The following is a 17,080-nucleotide window of genomic DNA, read 5'->3' as shown; positions in this document are numbered from 1 at the left end:
GACGATTAGTTATGTAAAATTAAGTACCAATTTTTAATTATCAGTTTTATTGTGCAATAGTATTGTTACAGAGAGGTCTCTACAATGCACTACGAAGCATTCAACGACCTGAGGCTTGAAAAACACTCATGCGCACCCGCTCTCAGCGTGGTAGTCTTCAAGAGCGCCGATAGTCGTCGACTGTGTCACCGCTGAGTGCTAGGGGACGATGTGGAGTGGGATAGGGCTTGAACGGGGAGTACTCCGGATGGAGCGGTACACATTACCGTTGCACGTTGTCGTACCGTTAACGCGCAACGTTATCGTATCGTTACACGGTAAGGGCCTGTGTAACGGGGCAAAAGTTTTCCGCACAAGCCCACAGGGCGGAACGTGAGACAGAGTAGGAGGAGGGATCCTGGAAAACAGTGGACATAGTCGGTGGCGACTGTCGTAGCGGCGTTTTTTGAGAACCTTGGGAAGTAGACAGTCTGTGACGTCGAGCGTCGTCGGCCCGGGCTATGACATCACGATCATAAGTAGTAGTGATCGAGTAGGTGGCGGGCACTAATGTGCCAAGGGCAGTAAAGGGCGAGTACCCAGTGGTATTATGGCGAGAATTGATTTTGGTTTTATGGTTTTATGTAGGCTTAATGGAAGATTTGTATCGAATAATAGAAATAACCGCTATAAATTATAAGCCAACAAAATTCGACGCTAAGGTATGCACCGAGGATATGTCTTACGTAGCAAAGGAAGAAGAAAAGGTTTAAGAAAACGTTGAGGTTCATGACGTCAACGGTCTCAGCTCAGCCCAGATTGGCTTTCGTCGTGGATGCTCTATATGGTCCGCGCATGTGGATCTAGAGAGCAGAATTCGGCTTTCGCTACGCAGAAGGGAAGTTTCAGCTTTGGTGATTCTAGATAGCAAAGGCCTATGACAGAGTACACCATAATATACTACTTAACAGACTTGCTCAGTTACATCCTCCAACCTACATTTATGCGCGGATATCTGAATTTCTGAAGGACAGGCACTTTTACTGCACAGAGGGAAACCTATCTTCTAATACATGTTTTCAATAAAGAGGTGTGCAGCAAGGATCGGTGCTATCCCCGCTGCTTTTTAATATTTTGGTTAGTGGCATCCCCATTCGTCCTGATGTAACAGATGTCCTGATGTATACAGATGACATAGCTTCTTTCACTTCGGCCAGGGATATCCATTCCTTGTACCAGATTCTGCAGGGATATTTGGATGCTCTTAGAGTATGGTTGCACGGTATTAATTTAGCCCTGAATGTTGAGAAATGCGGTGTTTTGGTATTTCCTCCAGGCACGCCTTTGCACATTTCATTAGTCCATCGCTCTAACCAGATTCCACAAGTGGAATCCGTTAAATATCTAGGTGTTACTTATCACCAAGCATCATAATGGAGCCTTCATATAAAGAACAATGTGTCTAATGGAAAACGCGCTCTAGGCCGGCTGACAAGAATCGCCAATAAAAAGTTCGGGATGCGCCGCGACACATTATTGTTACTATACAAAGCCTATGTAAAAGCCTATGTAAGACCTATACTTGAATTTGGTTGCATTCTATCCTCTGGTAGTGCAAACTACAAGATTCAACCCTTAATCTTACTGGAAATTCGCGCTCTACGTCTCTGCATTGGTCTTTCAAAGTCAGTTGCAAACGCTCTGCTTTATCTGGAAGCCCGTATCCCTGATCTAAGTTCCCGCTTTCAAATACGGTGCGAACTTTCCTCAGGTCGTTGCAGCCGGTGACTGATGTCAGTAATCCTTTTTTCGTTTTTCAGCCAGCCTTATTCTTTTCTGATCATTGGACATCGTGTCAAATGCCACAAATTATGTTAATGCAGAACCTTTTAACACCGATTGGCGTTTATCTCAGTTCTTTGCAGTGGGTTGTTGACACGCCGGTAGCAGGGGAATTCAATTTTGACCACATCTTCCCATCTCATGGGAAACACATGCCAGCAAACATTTTAAACGGCCTTCTCCCTGATCACATAGAGGAATATCCCTATCATACGGTGCTTTCTACCGATTCCTCCGTCAGCTGCCAAAAAGCTGCAGTCGGCATCTTTCTTTCTTCTTCTTTGCAGATTTTTTGGCTCTTGGTTGGCCCTGCACAAAATTTTATGTCATGTGTCTCACGTTATTTGTCGCTGACTGTCAGTTTTAGTCTCCCTTGAAACATCACAAAAAGATTCTCTAGCCGTTTCCTGCGATTTTTTGTCCCATGCACTTCGCAGGAGGTCCGTTTTGTCTGGGTCCCTGGCCATGCAGGTATTCATTCAAACGAGATGGCTGATTACTTAGCAAGGTCGGCTTTTGACGGGTCAGTGACACATCCTGTCCGGAATTTCAGCCTCCTGGTGATTTCCAGGTTTCAGCGGTTCTAACACATATCAGTCAAGATTACGTGATTCCTTACTAAATACCACTGATTATCAGCACTTCGCTTATAATTGGAACGTCCGTTCGTGTAAAACCAGGCTGTGTGAGGTATAAATGGTGCGGTTGCGGTGCATGATTCGAATTTGTATCTATGCAGGCGTGGGTTGACACCGACAAACCTACGTGATGCATGCGGGGAAGTTGAATCTGTAGATCATTTTCTCCTCTACTGTCCACAGTTCACACTTCAGAGGAAGATTCTCCTGAGGTTCCTCTCTCCAGGTTAGGGCTCCCATTATCTCTGCCAGTGTTATTATCGTTCGGTGCAAGCGTCAAAGGATTTGCATTTGGTTCAATTTGTGGGATTCTCCATGATTACATAATTGCAACTGGTAGGTTGATTTGCTAATTCTTTTAAAATTCTTCGAGCTCTTCTTTTTTCACCAAAATGCTGTCTGTTATTTTACTTTAAATATTCTTCTATAGTTTTCATTTACATTTTTCAAAATTCACGATTTGCTAAAATTTTGTCGTAATCTCCTATGTAAATTTCCTTGTTTATGCCACTACACCTTTGCCAATCCCCCATGTGGGTTTGTGCCATGCCTTAAGAGGACGAAGAAGAAACGTTGAGGTGTCGAGAGGCCGTATTGCCAGGATCACTGCCAAGCGATTTTTTTTTAGAATTTGTGTACTTGCACCAGTTGTTTTAAATGCCTGACTGAAACTATAGGTGGTCTAGCGGCGGCTACAGTCAGCCAGGAAGGTAATTTGGGCAAGGAATTTTTTTTATTTTGACAATTAAATCTGAAAGAAATCGATTCTTACAACTCTGAAGCTGCACTTCGGTTCTGAAGCTCTTTTGCATTAATTACTTTAATCCGGGAATAAGCTTTGCGATATTTACATGTTGGGGGGGGGGGGGGGGCGGTTGTCTACTGAGCAATCAGTTAAACGTAATCAGATATATGTAGTCAGACATGCGCCCCTAGTATGTTTCTAAGTAACGGTATCAATGCGCGTCGCGTGCAGTGCTTTAACACGTAGCACTTAAGACTAGGATGTACCACACCCACACTGACCTATATGGTTATAGGGCCGGCTACTGCATTGAGTAAGGGAGTAAGCTGCCCTCTAGCGCATTTTTGTTTATAAAAGGGAGTGCACTAGAGAATACCTTACTCCCTTTTTACTCCCATATAGGCACATCCGTGTTTAGAGTGCACCCTTCATTAAGAGTACTCCTCTGTGCATTCCTTAGCGTACCTCTCACATTTCCCATATACTTTAACAAGCCGCTTAATGCCAGGTCTTAGCAATATGGTGCATAGGAAAACACGGAGCAAGAAACTGGGTGCCCCGCGAAGAAACACAATTCACAAACTTTTTTTTATCGGAGAAAGTAGACGTATAGCGTCGAGAGTATCTTTATTGTCAACGGTCACTCAAGAGTGGTTGCAGCTGGCGCATTTGTCAACAAGGATAATAACTGCATGAGGGCAACCACGGCCTTGGGTTTCTTTGAGGCCATTCTCTACCGAGTTGTTAAAATTCATTCACAGAACAACGGGTTAAGTACAAAGCCGAGAAAACACCTGGCGACGAATGCAAGCCGACACGTATGCGATCGACACTACGCGCACACACGTACTCACATACACTCTCGCTTTGTACACTTTGTCTTGTGGCTGTGGCAGCGAACAGCCGGTTATATGCTTGCAGCTTCAATGCGAAAACGAACGCTCGAAAGGAATAAACGAAGTTAGGGCTCCGAGTCATAAACAAGTCAAAGCGCTAGGAAAAACGACATGTGACGTCAACGAGTAATCACCGCCACAAGTGATCAACTATAGGCAACAGTTACCAATATGGCACTGCAAAAGTCGTATGCACAAGATGACTTCTGCGATGAGCGGTAGCGGAAGACAGTCGACAAAAAGTTACAGAAGGCAAGAATACACAACAGCCTTCGGCTCACTGTTTATTCAGGCGGCAGCCGCAAGCGGGACGTTTTTAAGTCTGAGGCGAAAGTAATTTTGACAAAGACATCAAAGGAAAAGTTGAACGCTGCATTGAGGAGAATGTGTGAGTGCTTTCATGATTTTAAAGCGCTTCGATGGCTGCCCCAACAGAACAGACTGCAAGTCAAGGCCAGCAAGCCTATTAAAGGGCTGCATTTAGCCGGTGTGGTTACCACCGCTGCTACTAACTGCAGAGAATGAATTTATGCCTGCCAGGAAGCGATAGATGTTCCCATGCGCACTTCACATAATTCTCAAGCTAGGAATTTACTGTGGCTATGAGCTCTCGGTAATGCAGTGGTCCATTTGGTTCACCGAAGAAAGGTCCATAAAGAAAATTTTAGAAGTAGGAAAAAAGTGGACAAAGCACATCTTGCAGCGTGTTCAGGAGGCACCCGTCAGCAATACTCTGCAATTTAAGAACCTTGGCTGCTCAAAGCATATCACAGGGGGAGAGAGCGTAAAAGTCGCAAGGTGAAGCTCTAAGATCACATTTTAACAGCGAATCTTACTTGTTGCCACCCACAACATGAACGGCTGATTTTAAAAGCGAACAAAGAGTCCATTGATCGGCGCTTGACGCCGACAGTTCGCTATCGCAACGACAGCCGCAATTTCGGTGGGGGGGAGCGCGAGGATCACCCTTAGGATTTTTATTTCGTCTTCATCCCTGAAACCTGGAACCCCTTTCTCGACTCTGTCAGAGAAAGCAGGCAGACAGAACGGCACTTTTCATGTTCGATAGGCGCCCATTCACCACTCCCAGTCTGTAAAGCCGGCCTACGCAGGTAGATGAGGGCCCCCAAAGTCGTGGGCGCAACCTGGGGTTCTCGCAACCTTCATTCCCGCCTTTTCAGACAGCCGCTACGCGAACAGGCCCTGCCTTCTTTTTCTCTTTCTATTTCGTTGCGTTTCAGGATCAAATGTGCCGCTCCTCCAATTTTTCCGATTTCCGTGACATCTGACAATGCATTACTTATACGTGTACACAAAAAAAAAAGAGGAAGAGTATGAGGGTAAGGAAACATGGTGCAGAAGCTAGCAAATACTATTCACTGTCCACATGCGTACATGTATCAACAAGATGACATGAAAGCACAGCAGGGGAGCAAGGGTGTGAGGGGGGAGGGCGTGAGAATGATGTGATGGTCGGTCCTCGGGGTGGCGTGTTCACTCTCGATGCCGAATAAAGTGCGGAGGCAGCATGGCGGATGTACGCGGCCCGGGGCTCTCGTCGTCGTCACTGCTGCTGCTGCTGCTGAGGCGTCCGGTCCACGTCCGGGGCTCGGGCGCTGGGCTCGGGGCGGGCCAGGCGGCGGCCAAACCGTCAGCCCGCGAACGTCGGCGCAACCGTGTCCGCCATGTACTCCCACAACCGCCACAGGGTGGGCCCCATATCCAGAAGCTTCCAGGCAGCAACGGCGAACAGCACGTTCGTCGCCTGCTTCACGACGTACAGCCTGCGACGCGAGGACACCGCGTGCAGCGTTGAAGAGACATTTCCTGAGGTGCCCGAAGCTGCGAGCGAAGCTCGAATGACACCCCTGTCATTCCGCGATTTTCAGTCGCTATCGAACTCGGGGAGTTGCGTCGCTGCTACATGGCAAATCTCAATGGTCACCGAAATGGTTCTCGGGTCTTACGCCAAGCTCGTGTGGCGCCACAGTCGCTACTTTCGATTTTGCGCAAGTAAAAAATATATTTACAAACCTTAACTGAGCGTTCAAATACACTTTTGCGGAGTCATAAGAGATATTTAGTTATTATTAAGGGCCAGTCGCGTTGTCTTGAAAGACACTAGCTTTTGTACAATTTGTTGTGGCAGTTTTGTAACGCCCTGGCCACACTGATACCGCTGTCGTTTGCTTTCTGCATCGAGGAAGGAAAGAGCAGACTAATATTTTACTGCTTGAATAAAGTTTAGGAGAATAATGTTTGTTTATGCTTTTGTACCGTGAAAGAACGCATCGTGCGCGAAAGTTCGCGTTGACGCCGCTGGAATCAGCGCTACCAACCTCGGGCAACGCTCGAAGGCCCTCGAAATCTCGATAGAGTTCTGCGCTGCTCCGTTGACCTTTGTGTCGATAGGCTATCGGTCTGCGGGCCTTAGAAATGCCTGTGTGGCCGGGGTATAACTCGCTTAGCCCGGGGCAGTCAAGGTTCCGCGTTCGACACTCATGCCTTTAGGCTCCGTCTGTACGCCAGCACTGCAATGTTTTTTTCGCCTTGCCAGAAGCTACCAATAATTGCTCAGTTGCCGTAGCCAGCCACAGCGTAAAAAAAGGTTTATCTGAAGGATCGGCTAGTTAAAACGAACCGTTCCAAGTGCTGCACGTTCGTACTCAAGGCGAATCTCGCGTTTCGAAGTCGTCACTATCTTTCACAAAATGGACGGCGTGTGTCTGCGTTACCACAATAAATATATAGTTCTATGTGACCAATAAGTGGAGAAGTCTCGTAATGGCCAACGCTGCGGAAGCGGTAATCCTCGAGATAAGCCTAACGCCGTCGGTGTCACGTCTCCGGGGTTGAAGGCGACCTACACTCGCGCTCAGTATAACTTTTAGAACGCGCCACCTTTAGTCATACCTCTGTTTGCAGTACACAGGGACAAGCCTGCGAGGATATTGCTGAGATTCGCGCAGCGCGCGGTCCGCATGCATCTTTAATGGAAGTCCGTCCTGATATCGTGTACAGCTTGTGATATTGGAATGCTGTGGTATGCGCATAATAGAGACAGCTTGTACTGATAAATGGCTTGAAGAATGCAAAGTGAACAGATGAGTGAGTAGCTAGTGACATCTGGTTTCAGTGGGCTGCACCACCCGCAGGAAAGCGCATTTTCCTCATACGGATACCTTGCTTCCCCTACAGGTCGCGCGATGCGCCACCACGTGTTCTAGGGCTTGGACGGCCGCCAAAAGAAGACGAGTTAATTGATGGCGGTCTCATTCACCGCATAAAACGCATGCGTACGCACGTACGCCCGCAAGCAAAACGAGTCATTCGCTTCTTGAATAACGCATCCGTAAGTGGATTGCAACACGAAATCGAACGCATACGCAAGTGTGACGAAATGCGTCTTATTCCTCGGCCGGAAAGTCAATTTCATTCTCGATGAGGCAACAGGCTAAGCGAAAAATAAGAGATACGAAGGAATGAATTATTGCTAGCGGTTGTTCATCGCGTATTATAGGGCTGATGGTCAGGCATTGAGGAATTGCTAGATGCCACATGGGAAGGTTTAAAGAAGGGCGGGCCATTTTAATTTGTGCGGACTACTAATATTTTTTGCGCAAAAAGTTTAAAGCAATGAACGCATTGTGTAAACAGAACCCCGTAACCGACCTCAGAGAGATTCGCAAAAAATCGTTCCTTAGTGGCCAGCGGCACTTTGCACGCAAGAACAATTTTGTTCTTAATTTCCTTTTTTTTTGTAATAACTGTCAAGTACGAAATACGACCAAACGGACACCCGTAACGTGTGCGAATAATGAGGCTGGTTACGGGTGTTCCCGAGACCGAAGATTCAAGGCGTTTGATCTCACCTCTGGAAGTTCCGACTTTTGACCTTGGAATGGTCCTCCTTGAGGAGGATGTCCCTGGCACCGATAGCGTAGTGGTAGAAGAACGGCTTCCATTCTAACGTGCTCACGTCGAAATTGAAGATCTGCACAGAGAAGAGTAAATCGGAGGTGAAGGGACTTTGCTGCAAAGCAGCCCCGGTGTGTGCTTCCACATGCGTTCTAAGTTCTGCAAATCGGGTACACCTGCGAGCGCGTGTGCTTTTGTCGTTCCTTAGTTTTGGCGAATACCTGAAAGTAGAAAACAATGCACTACAGCAGGCATTTTTCTCCCCACTTCAAAGCAAACTAAGCCTCGTCGGCCTTCCCGGCCGACACCGTCCAGCACGCAGATCAACACGAAAGTGCAATGACCGATGACTTGCCGCTGCAACACGAGACACTGGGAGCCGGTTGAATTTTTAACTATAATAAAACCTCGTGAGGGCATTGCTTAAGGGCACAGGGTAAGCCCTATACTTCCCATGCATTTTAGGCCATGTTGAGGTACATGTTTCTCACTAACTAATAACAGTAGCCCAATAATACATATATCATTGTTTGCCAAATTTTGTGCTCTTTTTACTGAACTAGAATATTTAAAATGTGTTGAAAATTCGATTTTAATAATTTTGCCCCGCCGCGGTGGCTCAGTGGTTAGGGCGCTCGACTACTGATCCGGAGTTCCCGGGTTCGAACCCGACCGCGGCGGCTGCGTTTTTATGGAGGAAAAACGCTGAGGCGCCCGTGTGCTGTGCGATGTCAGTGCACGTTAAAGATCCCCAGGTGGTCGAAATTATTCCGGAGCCCTCCACTACGGCACCTCATCTTCCTTTCTTCTTTCACTCCCTCCTTTATCCCTTCCCTTACGGCGCGGTTCAGGTGTCCAAAGATATATGAGACAGATACTGCGCCATTTCCTTTCCCCAAAAACCAATTATTATTATTAATAAAATTTTTTCCGGTAGTACACAAATCTGGCCTTTCTTTGCGCATTTCAAAATTCATAACAGAATAACTGCTCAGTGAAATTGCTTAATTCTAGTTCAGTAGTTGGCAACACTTATGTAGATGATTGCAAGAAAAAAATCAGCCGTCTGTCTTGAAAGGCATTGGAAATAATGGTACCTTTGTAAGAAAAAACATTGTTTTGAGATAATAGAGCGTAAAGAGAAAAAAGATGTGAAAAACCATTTTTTATTCGCAGAAACGCCTCCATAGTAATTGGTTTAATAGCCCCCTGCTTCGTAGTCACTGTCGCTGTCATTTTTTCGCTTTTCGGCTTGTCGTTTTGACTGTCGGGCCTCTTTTGTAAGCTGTCGTGTTGCTCGGTCCGCAAAGTACATGCGCTTATGGTCAGCTTCCCTCAGCCACTTGATGGTGTTGCTCCCTGGGCTCAATCCACACGCCTTCAAAACGTTGGCCCGTGCGATGCTACCATCATTAAATGAAAGAACAGCATCCAGTGTTGCCATCCGTAGGGTCCGAAGCCTAACAAACACATTCTTTGGCGCGCGTTCCCAAACAACATGGCTGAACGACTCATTTGCATTTTGAGTTCGCCCATGCAGGCACTTCTCTAGGAGCTCAGCCTTCGATAGCTCCCTATAAATGGGTTTGATAGCCTCCAAGACATGCAGGCAAACTCTCCTTGTGGAAAAATGGCTTGCCCTCTGACTGACTCCTGTTGAAGGCACACCACGTATCAGGTCCCTTTGGGCAAAGTCCATGGCATGGGTCATCGTCTGTGGCCGATAAATGGAAGGAGGTTGCCCAAACGGCCTTTCGCATTTCATCCAGGTTTCCTACATTTCTTCTGATGGCCAAACCATAGTACGTCTGGAGCTTGTCTATTACTGCATCAGTCAGTCGGCCTCGGCCCGAGAGGCTCTTTCCATCAGAGAGTTTTCCTGCTTTGTTTCCTTTTTTTAGCCTTCGTAACCTTGTGCCCATCCTTTTTTGCACGTGCCCTATGCACTCAGCCTTGGATATTTCAACGGAATCACCATATGGCATTTGTGCCTTCACAGCCATAAAAGCCTTGCTGTCACCACCCCAAGGTATTTGACGTATCGAACGCCGTGAAGCTCCTCACTCCTGCCGAAAATTTTCAGTGCTCCTGCGACTTCCATTCCACCGCTGGTGCCTTGGTAGTTGCTTTGGCACACCTCTCTATGAAGGGGGTCACTGTTTGTACCCTTGATGCTGCACTTTGGACAACGTTTAGACAAAACCTCCACATCCAGCACTTTCCCAGAGTCTACACTGGTCGCAGAGACTATGCCGTTATTGGAAGTATGGCCTCGCTTCTGCCAGCTTCCATCAAGAGCAACTGCGATGTCTTTATCCCCCTCATTCAGCTGCACAGCTTCGTCAGCTGCCCTTTTCATCGACTCCTGAGCAGCAGCTTCGATGTGACCTAGAAGCTCTTGATTGTATTTCGCAAACTTAGTCGGCGACTTAGGAAGGTTTAGCATAGCACAGAGTATATTTCCTGCAGCCATTCCCTTACTAATGGACCTCAAGGCATACACTAACCTGAGGTTGGCTTCATAGAGGCCAGAAGTAGTTTTCTTCGACGTCTCAAATCGTTGTGCGGCACTACACACTTCACAGTTCAAACTGTAAACGCTTGCAACACCTACCCGTTTTGTCACAATTTCGATGAGCTCAACACTTCCACCGCACTCTCTGCACACACAAATCTGTGTAATTGCGGCACAAATGCCATCCATGTCCATTAAGGCATATTGGCTGCTGCTCTGTAGCACATCCTCGTCCTGGAAGCACAGAGAAAATCTTGAAAGCTTCGATGTCGAGGAGCTGGCGCGTTCGGCGTTCGGGATCTCATTCGGTCGTGGACATCCTTTTTTCACGATGAGCGTAGCGGTTGCCGTGAAATTCACGCCTGACGAAGGCCTTCTTTGCCCTGGGCATCTCAACTTATCAGCAGCAACCAACACCGGCACAATTTACAATACTGATCGAAAGGGATAGCACTCGGACGCAGCTGCATGAAGGTTGCAGAAACGTGGAAAAAACGTGCAAAGCGTCTCAGGATTGTCTTGGCTGAAAAAGAGCTGTACAATAGTTGCCAGACAATTTTTTATATGTAGCTGATTTTAGACAAGTTTTGAAATCAGGTGGTGGACTTTTTGGTTGAAAAAATTGACGTTAATCCTGAAAGGGGGCGTGGCCGCTCACTACTTGGTTTCGGAAAAAGCGTTTTTCAGCCGTAAATATGGCTTTCTGAGGAAAGTGCGATCATGGAACATGTGTAGAAAGAATTGAACTTCTAAAATTTCAAAAGAAAAAAAAATTATTTTTTTTCTAATTTTACCTTACCCTGTGCCCTTAAGCGGTAGTTCCATTTTAGACGTAGTCGCATGAAATCCCCGACTCAGCTGCCGTCAAACCTCATTCATTTGGAGCCCGCCTATTGCGAACGCCTCGGTTAGTACCTATCATTGCGTACGAAGACTGAATAGGTATCTCGTAAAGCGTCCATGAACTGTGCCGTGCATCGCAAGGAAGCTTCGCCGGCGCTCCTAACGGCTAGATCGCGGCGAACGTCGATACTGATACGGCACATCGCGTGACTAGCACACGTGCAACAGCTGACACGCCCGTAGATAGAACACCCTAGCTATCTTGCGGAACGTACTCTATCCTCTCGTTCTCGGTGGGAAAGGGCGCCAGCATATTCGCCACCATTCCGTTCACGCAGGCTCCGGCGTCCTAGCGATCCCAGTGAGATGTCGACATGTCGATATGAGGATAGGAACTAAAATGCAATGTTTAAGCCTATAAAAGAGCAGGCGTCTTTATCGCACCAAACAACCGATGCCCAGTAAAATATTCGGCTTAAAATGAAAATTTTGAAAATGCGACGTTTTTCGTGGCTTCGAGATTTGTGTTGTTCGTACAAAAATTTTGTGTGCGTCCCAGCTTCACGTACCAGAGAAAGGTAAGTGAGAAGTGAGGAAGTGTTTTGTCGAGGTCAGTGTCATTAAGGCACTAAGTTTGCCCTCGCGGCTGCATAAATACATGACGCTAAAACGCAAGGCCAAAAAATTCGCAGGTGCATTATGTGTTGGCAATGCAATAGCATCAGCAGCTGTTGACCCTTTAGAGGAAGTGTAGTCACTTCTGGTCTGGTGACGTCACATCCCTCCAGCCAATAAGAATGCTCCGGTCTGGTGACGGCACTTCCGTCCAGCCAATGGGCGACTTTTAAGAGCAACGACGCATTTTGGCCCCATGGGGCTTCTAACGTTATGGCATGAAAAGCATACTGCCGTCAACTTTTTGCTGGGCAAAAAGCAAGCTTCTTTATACAAAGTGGACAGCCACTAGTGTCAGGAGGCTGCTGTTCCGGACATCGATCCATCATCAATATGCCATTTAATTGCAATTTCGTGATTATGCAAAATCATTATTTTTAAAGAGACCAATGTAAAGTTAATACAGCAATGAAGAAACTAAGAAAACGCAGACAAGAGTATAGCAATGCACGCACTTGAAGTATTTACGGCGGTCTTGAACCTCATTTTGTGAGTACCCCTCATTCTGCTTGTTGAGCAGCTTGCGGGTATTCAAGTTCTGTGCACGTGTTACACCTGTCGTGAATGTTTAACTTATGTTTCACGCATTCCTTGTTGCTCTGCTAAGAGAAAATTGAGTATTTATATGTGCGGCAACAAGAAGGAAAATGACATACGATCATTAGTTCAGTAGTTCGGTACAATTGTTGGAAGGGTGGCCTGGCATACTTTGTTTTATTTATGTTTATCGCACGGTCACATAAGATATGATGCCCGTCGGCACCACTTGCCCAATGGGAGGCAGTCAACAGCATTATACATTTCCTTGTTAGCATTTCGTAATGCCTGTTTTGGGCCGTTCTTCCTCATGTGGCCATCGAGGGCTACCCATGCTCTAACGAGTGGCTCGGAGCGGAGCTTCTACACGTGAGTGCTTAGAGTCCACCCTCGGCAAGAAAACTAACGATGGGGGGGAGGGGGGGATGATACGCTTCGATTAGCTGCGCAAAGGCTCATCTATGGATCATCATGCTAGAAACCGGACAGTATGCAGGCCAAAACGTAGGCGATGGCACGATCTTAACCATTAACGGCCACCGACATGCTTCCTGTTTATTCTGAACTTATGCGACTCGGCACACGCTGCAATGTGACGCGCATTCCATGCCGCCGCGCAAGACGCACGAAGCAGTAGTAATGTCAGCCGTGTCTATAAATACCGGTCGGGTCGTCAGTGAAGTGCGGCGCAACACTTTGTCGACAAGCGAGCGGCCGAGTTGACGAAGACATTAGGCTTCATAAGTACACCATTCACGTCCACTTGAGTTGCCGCAACACTCGACTGTTGAACCATGCCTCTCCGTTTTCTTTTCACTTCACGACGAAGCTCCAGTGCTGAGAGCAGCAAACGGTATGCCTTCAGAAAAATCGACCAGTTTAGAGCGGGCGAGTCGAGCTTTGGTTCGCAATTTTACGTAAGGTCATTTGGTGTAGCAGGCAGGCACACAGTTAAGCGCATTGAACACGTACAAAGATAACGAGCACGCATTAGCATATTCGTCGCCGACTATCGGCGAACATCAGTTGCGGAAGGTCGACTGCTTCGCCGCCGAGTGCGGGCTGCAGCTTTGACTTTACCAAGCGCAGAAAGCAAGCACGTTTTTTTTTTATCGGGGGACAGAGATAAGGTAACAGCAGAAAAAAAAATGAGAAAAACAACCACTTTGTTCGTTATATTTAACTGAAAGCCACTGTTGCAAATGCTCAAGCTCGGAGCAGTGAGCTAAAAACGAAATATAGTAACGTCCCGGGTAACTGCTCAGGAAGCACGACAGAGAAGACTTCGCCTTCCATCAGCAGAAAGCTGCCTAATCGGCATTATAATCGTTTAAATTATCTGGCCGCAAACAGCGTTTGAACATGTGACAAATGTCACTTAAAACGAGCGGACGACGCCGTATCATAACATTATAAATTTTAACCTCGCGTACAAACTACCATAGAGATTGGCCTCTTGTTGTGGCTTTTTTTTAATTTGCCAGCGACTGATATCACGCCACTGAACAGTGGGGAGCTGCAAGAATCTCGCGATCTGCATATTGAACGAGTTGGCGCTGAACCCTTATACAAATGGTCATAGAGTCTCCAAGGACTTCTTATAAATTATACTCTGTCCCCTTCCTACAGACATCTCGTTTTGCCCATTTAGTTTATAGACTGTCTATTGAAAAGTTACTACAAGTGTATGACCATAAATGTAGATTGTCTATAGACTACTATATAAAATTTCTCTATAGAAAATCTATAGACCTTATAGACAGAAGTCTATGGAGAGTCTATAGACTAAATTTTTGTAAGGGAAGCATTCTTTTTGTGAAATGCGTGAATGTAACGAACTATTCGGCGATGTAGCAGTACTCTGTGTAGTTAAGAAGTCTCAACATTAACCGATGTTTCAAAACCGTGCAAACCGAAATTTGTGTGAGCAGTTCGTCACCACTCAAAACATGATCACGACCAATGCGCGGACCAAGATGAAGGGACAAGAAGCAGCACACACACCTTCTTTTCCTCCTCGGAGAGATGGTTGTATATGGACATCATGTTGTTTGTCTCAAACTTCCACTGATGCGTTGTGAAATAGGCAAGAGCCTCCAGAAGCATCTCCAGCTTGTAGTATGTCTTGACTAACCTTCAAGAGTAAAAAAAAAATCAATAAACACCGAAATTACGCCCGAACCGACGTGATGCGAGAATTGTTGGAGTTACCGCCGAAAACGCGAAGTAGAAGTTTACAGACTTCGTTCATTACTTGAGCACGAACCTGAACAAGGGAAAAACTAAACAGATTTCGTTGATTGAACAAGCAACTGCGAATAGCAAATTATGATCGTCAGAACTCAATACGACTGAAAAACGCCCGATCCAGCCTGCGCCAAAATTAGGTTATGCCCGCGCGAAGTAGCTCATATCTCGCAGTAGTCGGTATCGTCAAACACAGTTCACAGCTTCTCAGCCTGCTAAACGTAAATGTCCCAGAATGCTGTGAACTCATCGCCGACCACCCATTGAGCTTTATTAGTTTTATCGAAAGAGACTCTTTTCCCTGTTAACTTCATTACATGTGCACAATTTGCTTCCTCTAGCAAGATCAGCTCAATTGCTCCATCGCAACGAACAGTAACCAACGTTCTATTAATAGTGAAAGTGCACAATGCGCAACACTTTCATGCATTATTCACGAAGTGAAACGGTGCCAAGTCGCCCTGATCGCTCGCCGTATTTACTCCTGGAGGCTACAGACACAGCCCACACAGAACGGAGCACTCTTCATAACCACCAGCAGAAGCAGGGTGCTTTAGCATTCGTGACACGAGTCGGCGCGTACCATTGCTTCTTCCCGACGCAGGCGAGGACGGCGTCTCCAATGCGGGCCGGCACGTAGTGCTGGAGGAACATGGAGGTCCTGTGGACGAGCATGTTGCGCCGTAGGTTGACAGACGGGTAGCGGATGGCGCTCTTGAAGTTCAGCTGGGTCATCAGGGACTCCTGGATGGTCTTCATGTCCCGCCAGCGGAGCTGAGGCGAACGCCCGCTGCACGCGCACTGGATCACTCGCACGTCGGATGGCCTGCGCAGCGAACGAGAGGATCAGCTCCGTCGTCTGTGTGGTCATCCACGGATATCCACAGATATTCAAGGATATCCACGGACATCCACGGACATCCACAGATATCCACAGATATACACGCACATCCACAGATATACACGCACATCCACGGATATCCACGTACATCCACGGATATCCGCAGACATCCACAGATATACACGCACATCCACGGATATCCACGTACATCCACGTACATCCACGTACATCCACGGACATCCACGGACATCCACGGATATCCACAGATATCCACAGATATACACGCACATCCACAGATATACACGCACATCCACGGATATCCACGTACATCCACGGACATCCACGGATATCCGCAGACATCCACAGATATACACGCACATCCACGGATATCCACGTACATCCACGGATATCCACGGACATCCACGGATATCCACAGACATCCTGCGCGGATATCTGTTCCGTTCCTTTCTGCGCCACTTGATTGAAATTACTTCCTAATTACTCAAAGCTATTGTGCGGCGTCTAACAGAACTTGAATGTCCATTCAATGAAGAAAAATGAACAAAATCGGCGTAAACACACACACTGTACACATGCAGGTATCGCTGAAAGTTTTGTTCGGTTACTCCTTGCTAGTTTTCTATGAACATGTTTCTGAAGAACGCGAAAGCAAAAAGCGGCGTAATAGATATGTTTATACGAGAAGTCGCTTTTTGTTTTCAGGTGGTTTACCTAAGTCGTTATACCTACAGCTCTCTTCTCACGCGCTTCAGATTTTTTTTAAGCGAAAGATCACCTCCCTAGCCAAACAGCGTGCACTTATTGCAAATGCAAATATAACAATAGTCAATACGGGACAACAAACATGGGAGAGACACGACACAAGGCTAACTTGTGCCGTGTCTCCTCCCTGTGTGTTGTTCCTCATTGGCTTTTGTTATATCTGCGCTATAAACCAACTAGCTCAGACTGCGACTATCCTGCATTGTTAATTCCTGCTTACCGGCGACTGAAAAAACACTGTCGCCATGGGTCACCATACATGTTAAAAGCGAGCAGACCGAGACGAGAATGCCACCTGACCTCGTGATGGCGACGTTCCATGCCGATGCCAGGATGCAGTTGACGACGACGTCGACTGGGACGAAATCGGTTTCCATGTCTGGGTCTGTGTACACACTCTTCAACACTCCCGTGGCCACCTGTGGTTTGCACGCGTTGGCGAGGAGCACTCAAATGGCGGTGCTGGGAAAAGCGATGCTCGAGCTCCCGGACAACTATACTCGGTGCTTGAGATAGATATGGGCTTCAACTCGATACGAGAAACTACAGGCTGCCATAACTTGTGAAGTTTCTGCAGTTTCAATTTTCAGGCGAAAATCTTAGGCTACATCGCAAGTTATC

At 46.9% G+C, this 17,080-nt stretch overlaps 1 protein-coding gene across 1 annotated transcript in view; it reads right to left on the bottom strand.

Annotated features, from left to right (window-relative positions):
* Nucleotides 1–3,814: 3,814 nt before the first annotated feature.
* The window catches only part of LOC144128883 (putative fatty acyl-CoA reductase CG5065), a 41,247-nt gene continuing 27,981 nt past the window's right edge, over nt 3,815–17,080 (bottom strand). The window contains exons 8-12 of the mRNA XM_077662658.1: nt 16,760–16,878; nt 15,419–15,661; nt 14,593–14,722; nt 7,973–8,094; nt 3,815–5,884 (exon numbers count right to left, since the gene is read on the bottom strand). Of these exons, the coding sequence (XP_077518784.1) occupies nt 5,752–5,884; nt 7,973–8,094; nt 14,593–14,722; nt 15,419–15,661; nt 16,760–16,878 (747 nt within the window). The 3' untranslated portion in view covers nt 3,815–5,751. The remainder of the gene's footprint in view (nt 5,885–7,972; nt 8,095–14,592; nt 14,723–15,418; nt 15,662–16,759; nt 16,879–17,080) is intronic.

Source organism: Amblyomma americanum, chromosome 4 (genome assembly GCF_052857255.1).
Source record: "Amblyomma americanum isolate KBUSLIRL-KWMA chromosome 4, ASM5285725v1, whole genome shotgun sequence".
NCBI classification, from domain to species: domain Eukaryota; kingdom Metazoa; phylum Arthropoda; class Arachnida; order Ixodida; family Ixodidae; genus Amblyomma; species Amblyomma americanum.
This window is presented reverse-complemented; position numbering and strand designations above follow the sequence as displayed.